General features: G+C 41.2%; 1 protein-coding gene across 2 annotated transcripts; it reads right to left on the bottom strand.

Moving 5' to 3' along the window:
* Nucleotides 1–5,629: 5,629 nt before the first annotated feature.
* LOC117497587 lies at nt 5,630–7,547 on the bottom strand. Of its 2 annotated transcripts, none has more exons than XM_034149561.1 (3): nt 7,193–7,547; nt 6,732–6,908; nt 5,630–6,565 (listed from the first exon to the last, which is right to left on the bottom strand). In XM_034149561.1, the coding sequence occupies exons 1-3, from the start codon at nt 7,518–7,520 to the stop codon at nt 6,288–6,290; spliced, it is 783 nt and encodes a 260-aa protein (XP_034005452.1). In that variant the 5' UTR covers nt 7,521–7,547; the 3' UTR covers nt 5,630–6,287. The 2 variants fall into 2 exon arrangements, with proteins under 2 accessions (XP_034005452.1, XP_034005453.1); XM_034149562.1 differs by having other exon boundaries at nt 6,756–6,908.
* Nucleotides 7,548–10,090: the final 2,543 nt, after the last annotated feature.

The following is a 10,090-nucleotide window of genomic DNA, read 5'->3' as shown; positions in this document are numbered from 1 at the left end:
GTTCAATATCTATAGGCTGCCCTGATGGGGCTGTCAGATAGCACTCATATTACAGAGCAGTGTGCACGGAGTGTCTGTCAAAACTGCAAAAACTGAATTACATGAAGTACATAATGTACAGAATAGAAACACATTAACTTAGGAGGTAGCCACTTGCTGTCTTTCCTCATTATCAGTTTCATTGGTAATTGAAGACACATGACCGGTCATGTCTCTAAACCTCCTGTTACCATTGTAGCAGTAGTTTTAAAGGGGCCCTATTTGTTTGTTGGGTGTTTCTTGTAGTTTGTTTTATACGTTTTAGTGCATGTAAATGGTCTGCAAAGACTAAAATCCCTGTGTTCCCTCTGGTTTCAGACAGAGGGTGAAAAGAGGTGCTGCAGCACAGGCAGTATGAGGAAAATAAAGAGCTTTTTGAACATTAAACATGGAGACATGTCCCAGTAGAGACACTAAATACTGAAATGAAGCTGAACACGAGCATAACAGGGCCCCTTTAATACCATTCTGCCTCGTATCTTTTCAAACATCCAATGCTACTGTTGGTTCAAGTTTTTAGCAGAATGGGGCCCCTTTAATATGACATTAATTGAACCTCGTACAGACATATAGGTTAGTTTGATTATCTTACTAAATCTGAGTTACGTGACCTCATACTCAACATAATCATAGTTGAACCAGCTGTGTTTCAGGAAGTGTTTCAAACATTCTGTTGACAGTGTGAATGTTTGAACAGTGAATACATTTCAGCTGCCAGCTTCCTCTTCCCATCAGTCATTGTGCGTGAAATGTTTCTGTCAGGTTCATAAAGAGGATTTACCCTCATGGATGCTGACGGTGAGGGGGACAGAAAAACTCTCTTTTCCTAGTGTTTGTTAAACCTTTTGAGGCAGCTTTTGGACAGGGACTTGCATGTTTGGGTGGTAGATTATTTTCTGATTTAGAGTTGCCATGTCTTCCCTCATATGAAACTTCGAAGAAACGGAAATGCAAGCAATTACTAAATACTATCTTAATGCACGAAGGTCTGCTCGTGTTCCCAAAAAATGTTTTTTATAAAAGGATGGTTTTTGAAAAACACCTGGAATTATTTACATTCACACGGGTTGAAAACAGTAGCATTGGATGTTTGAATATGAGACACAATGGGCCCCGTTATGCTCATATTCAGGTTCATATCAGTATCTAATGTCTAAGTATCTTTAATGTGACATGTCTCCATGTCTCTCTTTAATGTTCAAAAGGCTCTTTATTTTTCTCATACTGCCTGTGCTGTATACGGTGGCCCTGAAGTGCAAGACACCACAGCATTTCACAAAACACAACAGCATTTCACAAAACGCCGCAGCATTTCAGAAAACGCCGCAGCATTTCAGAAAACGCTACAGCATTTCAGAAAAGGCTGCAGCATTTCACAAAACACTACACTGCTGTGATTGGTTGTTTTTGCTGCCAGTCAAGAAATGACGCTTCGTGATTGGTCAGCACCCGACAGCGCAACATGTCCCAACACATCAGCCGTTAGCTGTTAGCACTCAGAGCTCCTCATATCTGTTCAGAAACTGGACAAAAGTTAAACATGTACAAACCACAGACTGTCTATGTCATGGCGAATACAGTCGCTGCTTTATTTATGTCTGTATGACGTTGTTGTGAGTGTGGACGGAGCAGCTACAGGTTAGTTTAGCCTGATACAACCATACACCACGCTCATCTGTAAACTGATTGCTACTTCCTGCATTGTTACTGAAAAAATGGCATTTTGTATGTTTTCTCTCTTGGAATGTTTACCAGATCATCACTTGTCCTTGCATGCCAGGAGTAGACAACACACCTGACAAGTTTAACTACCCTGATCATAGATTAGACAAAGCATGACTCGAACCGTTGAACTGCAAGTGGTTTGACCCGAACAGGTCTGTGCCCTTTTGTATTAACTACAATTATAAGTATTTTTCACCTCCCGAGCATTGGAGCAGAATTGGTCATATTATAATGGATCTGTATCGGTATCTAATGAACCTTCTTGTGTTTCAAGTCAAAATCAGCCTGCTACAACGGCTTTATTAAATAAAACATGAATTGAACCCAAAATGGACTCTGTGCTGACATCAGATGTGCTTAGACCATATGTTCCATAGATCTCTAGAAACAAAGAATGTGGATGCATTTTCCTGCCTCTGTTTTTAAAACCTACTGAGAACTTCATCCCCTCCTCTCACATACTTTTCTTTTTTGAACTCAAATATGTGACGATAACTGCGTGTGTATCCAGGAGAGTGACTTGACAGATGGTCGCTCTATGTGTCAGAACAGACCTTGTAGCAGCCATGATTTGCAACCCCTGTTATTCCAGCTGGAAAGCATGTATATGACATTCCCAAAGTGTGGCCAGAACGGACAAAAAGAAAAGTACACTCAAAGCTTGAGTCCCTCCTGATATCTTAGCTCATCTGGAATGTCCTGCACTCTTTCTTTACAATTTAGTCGCAATAATTACAGGTTTTCAATGGTTTGTGTGTAGATCGTGCACTCGTATGATGTGTGTGTGTGTAACGTGTTTATCTTAAAGGTCTCCTATTATGCTAATAGTAACGTGGACTTACTAAAATGTATTTTTTCAACAAATTTCACATAACTGTATAAGGCTTGTCAAATTGCTTTCAACAAGCCTAAAACAGTTATGTGTAATTTGTTGACAAAATATATTTAATTAAAGTCCCAGCTGTCGAATATGCTTCAGTACACTGATGTAATATTTGGCTCCACTCAGTGTTCCCTTTGTCCCTGATTAATAACATGTGTGACACAGGAAAAACACCATCAAATGTCTTAAAGGTCCCCTATTATATTCTTTTCAACAATATATTATAGGTCTCAGATAAATACAAAACATGTCTCTGAAGTGTTTGGCTGGAAACACCAAACAGATCATTGCAGCATCCCATAATCCCCTTTCAGCCCTGTTCCAAAAGTGCTGATTCTGTGTCTGTATTAAATGCTAATGAGCTGCTGCTGGCCACGCCCCTCTGAGAAGTGATTGGTTAAAAAAAACACAATGGTGCTCGGGCGGGGGTTACCCTGGCTAATACATTGGCTAATGGTTCCTCAACCCCACTAATGCGGCTTTCACACCAGCGCTTTTCCCTTTCTAGCTCCGAGCTAGAGCTTTTCTGGTTCAGCTCCGGTTTCCCTTTTCTGCTCCCGCTCTATTCACACCACTCAAGAGCCGGGATGGTACTGCGTCATTGCCTCATCGTTTGCGTCATGACGTAACCGTTTACGTGCCTGCTTCATAAAAGTCAAACCGCGCGGAAATCCCTCACATCGACAACAACAACAATGGCCGATTGTATTGAAGCGCTGTTCGCTTTGGTTATCCTCTTACGAAACGAAATGGAAGGCATGGGACGACTTTACAAGGGACGACTTTACTTGGAACTTTACAAACATCACATGCGAAATGCAAGACTTCTTTGTGGTCTTCAGCATCTACTTCAACGACGATTCCGTAGGAAAAAGAAGGTAAATATACGTCCTATTCGATGGCGTTAGAGCTAGCTGTTGTTAGCCTTTGCATGCGCAAAGCTCAAAATACCCAGCTTTGCAGCATTAATTACTATGGTATAACATTAAAACGGATTCTCAATGTTATTTCCACAGATCATGTTGAAATGGCGGAGGTCGCGTGTTATTTGGACACAGCCCAGATCTTCCGATTGGTGGGACACCATTGCTTCAGACTTCTCCCCTCAGCAATTCATGCAGAATTTCCGCGTGTCCAGGGAGTCCTTTGAGTACATCTGCAACCAGCTCAGCTGCATTTTGGGGAGAAGAAACACAAATTACCGTCTGTGTATACCCAATAAAAAACGGGTTGCAATTGCCCTCTGGAAGCTGACCACCGGCGGAGAATACAGGACCATCGGTCATCTTTTCTGGGTAGGCCTATGCACCGTTTGCGTCTGTGTTCAGGATTTCTGCAGGGCAACCATGGAAGTTCTGCTTCCACTACATATCAAATTCCCTGATGTGGAGAAGTTGGTGGAAATGGCCACTTTTTTCAACAACCGTTGGAGAGCACCACAGTGTGTTGGTGCAATAGATGGAAGCCACATCCCTATTTTAGCACCAGAAAATTATCCCAAGGACTATTATAACAGAAAAGGATGGCATTCTGTTGTTCTACAGGCTGTTGTTGATGGCAGGGGGATGTTCTGGGATGTGTGTGTTGGTGACCCAGGTAGTGTACATGATGCTAGAGTGCTAAAACAATCCAATCTTTGGGTGGCTATCAGTGATGGAGTGTTGCTAGGCCAAAACAAAATGGCCATCTCTGGCTGTGATGTGGGACATTACCTGATTGGTGACCCAGCCTATCCAATGCAAAGATGGCTAATGAAACCATTTTCGGACACCGGGAGACTGACCCCTGAACAGCACACCTACAATCACAGGCTGAGCAGTGCACGGGCGGTTGTTGAGATGGCTTTTGGAAGGCTAAAAGGAAGATGGAGGTGCCTCCTAAAAAGGAACGACAGTGAGCTGGAGCTCACCAAAATAATGACAGTGACTTGCTGTGTACTACACAACATATGTGAGGAACATAGCGACTTCACTGAATATTGCCATGAAGTTGTGTACACCCCTTTCCAGAGAACGGTAGACAAGAAGGGGCTGACGTTAGATCTGCATTGATGGACTATTTCAACATGGGGGACCACTAATATTACTGCAGTTAAACCTGATCTATTTTGTATCATGCCTCTTACAATAAAATCACTGGATCAGACTTGAATTGTGTTTTATTTTGTATACAAATCACAGAATGTAGATAAACAGGTATGAACAATATTCTTATAAAAATAGTGCATACCCAAAAGGTTTAGACCAGGGGTCTCCAACCTTTCTTCATCTGAGAGCTACATTTATTCACATAGCACTCATCGGTTGAATTAAGCTACTTTTGTAAACGTGTGAAATTGCAATACCCAAAGCTTATCACAAATCTTAACTTCACATCAAGGTCCAAGAAAATGACAATTTCTCACATATTATTATGGCCCACATACAGTAAGTACATCACTGAAAATTCACATAAATGTCCAAGAGAAAAATAAAATGTTATAAGACATGACTTTTGACTTATGTTTATTTTACATACAAATCAAAGAATGTCTGTACAGACAAGTATGAACAATATTATTATAAAAATAGTGCATACCCAAAAGGTTAGACCAGGGGTCTCCAACCTCTCTTCATCTGAGAGCTACATTTATTCACATAGCACTCATCGGTTGAATTAAGCTACTTTTGTAAACGTGTGAAATTGCAATACCCAAAGCTTATCAAAATAAAAATAAAATGTGTGTTAGTGTGTGCAGTCACCTGAGCTGCTGTGCTGTGTGTGCGATGCAGCTGTGCTCAACCTTCATCAGGGATTGGTCGCTCTCTCTTTGGATGTGTTATGAACAATTTAGTGCTAACCTCAGCTTTATGTCATTACATTTGTGCTGGGTAAGGGCACAGTACATTTGAGTTTTTTTCCTTCACTTAGATTTATGTCAGTATTTTATATCCTAACTTCTTTCTAAAGATAAATAGGAATAAAATAAATGGTGTGCCTTGCTCCAGCTTGACAATGACACATTTATTTTCGATAACACAGGTAACGATTTCATTTAGCATCATTTTGTTTAAAGAATGCATGGCAGAATCAGACTTAGCATACGAGTAGTTCATCAGTGTTTAAGTTAAATAACGCTATAGTGTGGCAACACAATGATAACATGCTGCTGTTTAGCAAGTATAATACTTATCATCTACCACTGTTTTAGTTCAGTGTTTTATCATAGTAACATTAGCTAGTTTGCAGTGGATCACTGAAAAAATAAAATGTTATAAGACATGACTTTTGACTTATGTTTATTTTACATACAAATCAAAGAATGTCTGTACAGACAAGTATGAACAATATTCGTACTGTATATAACATAATAAAGTGTATTTCAAAAAGAATGTATACAACAAAGTATTCACAAAAAAGTGTGGAGAACATACTGTATATACTGTAAAAAGTGTATTTCAAAAAGAATGTATACAACAAAGTATTCACAAAAAAGTGTGGAGAACATACTGTATATACTATAATAAAGTGTATTTAAAAAAGAATGTATACAAAGTATTCACAAAAAAGTGTGGAGAACATACTGTATATACTATAATTAAGTGTATTTAAAAAAGAATGTATACAAAAAGGCATGAACAATTTAGATACAAAAATAAGGTCATTGTTTGCTGTTGGTCTCCATCACCTTCACCATCCTGTCTAACAAGCCAAGGATGCGGCTTTTATGCTCGGTCTGCTTGGTCTCCTCGATTCTGTTGATTCTGTTCTGCTCGATTCTGCTCTGCTCCGTTATGTTGAAAACCCGTAGGAACTCAGCACTGGTCTCCTTCACCCCCTGAAGCATCGCCCGGCTCAGCTCCAGTCGCTCTTCCTCCCTGGCGTCACTCTTCTCCATTAACAAGACAAGGCGAGATGATGAATCCCGCTTCCTTTTAACTACAAAGGGAAAAATAATAATAAAGTCAACACCGTATTCATGACATTCTATGAGGTGTAAATGATATACTGTGTAATGAAATGTTTTATTGTTATTATGGCTGCAGTTGCATAACTTGAACAACTACTACAATGACAATGCCATGATAAATGGCAACAGTATTACCATTATGACCACTGTAAACCTTACCCTGTTTGTGTCGGCCCACTGGCTGGGTTAGGGTCACCAGAGATTCCTGGGAAGAGCTGCTTGTGGCAAGAGGAGACCCAAGCATGTGCACGGGCGAGCTACACGCCGACGGTAGTGGTGGTTCCGACACAGTACACTCCAAACGAGATATGCCTGTAAACACAATATAAACACAATGAACAAAAGTAGCCCTTCAACAAATCATACATCGTTAGTGAGAAGAAAGAAGATACATTGGAGGCGTTCGCTGTCTTTGCCATGGGGATACCTTTGTTTATTATTGTTAGCATTAGCATGCTAGCGCATGGGTGCCCACCCGGTAGCTGTAGTAGGTAAACTTTAGCTATTATTGCCAGGTCTGTCGATAGCTACATGGTTTAGTTTATGTTGTAAAACAAAAAGTCACAAATAACACAAATCAGTAATGCATAACTCACCAGCATTAAATGACTCGTCCTCCAACCCAATTGACGAGAGAGAAAGCGAATTCACCGTGGATCCCAAACCACTCCTCGGTCTGTAAAAATGTGGACTTGTTTTCGGACGACCGCTGCCACTCCGTCCGAGCTTCAATTTGTTGCAAATCTGTTCGATGCTACGGTCATAACCAGCGGTTGCCATCTCTCGCTGCAATTGTTGCAGAATAGCTTTGGACCGCGTGCTCCCCTCCAGCTTCCTCTGTACCTCTTCGGAAGACCAGATTGCCACTAGGTAGCTGGTCTCTTCAGTGGACCACTGCTGCTTATTAAGTTTGAGGTTTTCCATCGTTGTGTACAAACTGGATAAAACGCAGGCATTTTGTTGTTGTTCAGGAGGTTGATCCCGCCCATGCCCCCGCCCCCGCCTCCGCCTCCGCCTCGACGTAAGAGAGACGTAAGCGGCCCCGCCTCTTAGCTCCGAAGCTCTTGCTTCTAGACCGAACATTTTTTGGAGCTGGAAGTGAACCGGATTCCGGAGCTAAGAGGCGGCGCCGCTGCGGTGTGAACAGGAAAAACCGGTACTTTTCAGGCTCTAGCTCCGAGCCGGCGCTGAAAACGCGTTGGTGTGAAAGGGGCAAAAGTGGCCAAAATCTGATCAGCTAATTTTCCGACAGGTCTGAAACTTTCAGAAGCTGCATCTCACTTCGGTTAAATGGATTCCTTGCGTCCCTCACTTGCGTCGTTTCCTTGTGTTTAGTCCCTCCCACCAGGGAAGCATGGAGAGACGCAAGGAAACCACGAGAAGCAGGGAAATTAGTTTTAAGAGCAATGGGACGTCCTTTCCTCCGGAGCGTCACGTGAAGCGAAGTCCGTTTGTGATGACGCCGCACAGCTGATCGTCTGACAGCAGCCAGATCAGTGCATGCGCTGCATCGTCCAATCAGTGAGCGATACACAGTAAGGGGGCGGGGCGAGTGCCTGAGGATTTGGAGGATGGTCTGGTAGTTCCTCGATTATCGCTCCTCCGTTATCACTCCTCGATCCTCGATCCTTGGTCCTCCGGCAAAAATAAGGCCACTGGGACGGTACTCAAGATGGCGCAGACAAATCAACTTCCGGTGATACCGAGACCGAGCGAGGAAATGAGTGTGAGACGCACCCACAGTCTCTTTCCACAGAGGGGACACATGTTTGTGAATAAAAGACATGAAAAAGTGGATTTTGCATAATAGGTGACCTTTAAAGTGGGTCTACAATGAGTCTATATAATAGCAATGATGTTGGCAGCAAAGGAAAAGGTCATCCTGCAGATGTTGATGACTTGTGGGTGGACTCTGGATATTTTGTATTGGGAAGATAGCTAATCTTTTTTGAATACTTCAACTCAGTTAAAAGTTGTGGGATATCTACCAATATTATTCTAACAATGCAGAACACGTTCATTTGAATTTACAGGCGAATACACACTGAGTTGAACATTTTAATATGGAGATAACAAAGGCAAGTATACCAACTTAAATAATATGTCTATGCTCCAAAAGGGGAGAAGAACATATAAGTCTTCATAAGTCAAACCGTTCAATAATTAGAACACATGCGTCCTGTGACAAGTTTTAAAAGATGATCAGAGCAGGAAACTTGCGTTGGAGCTGAACTGTCTTACTATAGATTTCTAACATAAAACGTTGGGGTACTCAATATTTCCAGGTTCACAATAGAACTCTATGAGCTGGCAAACAGACTATAGGGGGTTGATGGACAGAAGAGGCCTTACCCTGAAGAGGAACAGCTCCGTCTGGGCTTGGTGGAGCTTCAGGGTGTGCAGACGACCAGAGAGAGATTTCAGACACACACGCAGAGATGTTCTGCCACCATCCAAGTTTCAGACCGGGGAATTCTCTTTTCCCTGCTAGTTCTGTCGGCACGCACCAGGTCCGACAACCACGGAACTGGAGGGTGAAGCAAGCCTGCTGTGAGGGAGACAGAGATGATGGGACAGAGGAAGAGAGAGAGAGGGGGGAGGACAGTGACAGAGGAGAGAGGTGGACAGAGAAGGATATGAATATGAACTACTCTATATGGTAGAGACAGTGGAGAAAAGTAACCAGGTAAATGTACTCAAGTACTACCTAAGTTCTATTTTGACACACTTGTACTTTACTTGAGTACAGAGGTGGGAGAAGTACTCAGATATTGTAGAAGTACCAGAGTGAAGGAATACTCTGTTACAAGTAAAAGTCCTGCATTCATAATGTTACTCAAGTAAAAGTACAAAAGTATTATCAAAATATAGTTAAAGTAGCGACAGTAAAAGTATTCATTGTGCAGATTGGTCCTTTCCAGAAAAATATATATGATATGTTTTATAATGATTGATCATGAAAGTGTTATCAAAGCTGGTAAAGGTGCAGCTAGTTTGAATGACTTTGTATACTGCAGGGTAGCTTGTGAATTTACTCCAGGTGGAACTAAAGTCTGATTTAACACTTGATTTTATTTCACATCATTCATCCACATCTGTAAAGTAACTCAAATGTATAGGTTGTGGAGTAAAAGTACACAATTTCCCTGTTAATTGCAGTATTATAGAAGTACAAAGTAGCATAACATAATACTCAAGCAAAGTAACTCAAAATTGTACAGTACAGTACTTGAGTAATTCTACTTAGTTACTTTACACCACTGCTAGAGTAATTGTTTTTATGTTACTTTATTATTCTACTCCATTACAGGTAAATATTGTACTTTTTACTCTACTACATTTATTGAACACTCATTGATACATGATAAGATGCAGTACTGATCTACACATATACCCAGTATTTTACAAAGGCCCCACATTGAAAACTCAAATGTTCAAATGGTCCTACATGTATTCAAACAAGATAATATAATATTATCTAACAATATTATACT

The sequence above is a fragment of the Trematomus bernacchii genome, unplaced genomic scaffold, assembly GCF_902827165.1.
Source record: "Trematomus bernacchii unplaced genomic scaffold, fTreBer1.1, whole genome shotgun sequence".
Lineage (NCBI taxonomy): Eukaryota > Metazoa > Chordata > Actinopteri > Perciformes > Nototheniidae > Trematomus > Trematomus bernacchii.
The sequence above is the reverse complement of the archived record's forward strand: the minus strand, read 5'-3'. Positions and strand labels throughout refer to the sequence as shown.

Excerpts from the sequence above, each read along its gene's own strand:
- LOC117497587 (XM_034149561.1), bottom strand. The coding sequence starts at position 7,520 with ATGGAAAACCTCAAACTTAATAAGCAGCAGTGGTCCACTGAAGAGACC. Across the intron at positions 6,909-7,192 it reads GGACGAGTCATTTAATGCTG|GCATATCTCGTTTGGAGTGT; the intron begins GTGAGTTATGCA and ends TTGTGTTTACAG. Across the intron at positions 6,566-6,731 it reads GGTTTACAGTGGTCATAATG|TTAAAAGGAAGCGGGATTCA; the intron begins GTAATACTGTTG and ends TTCCCTTTGTAG.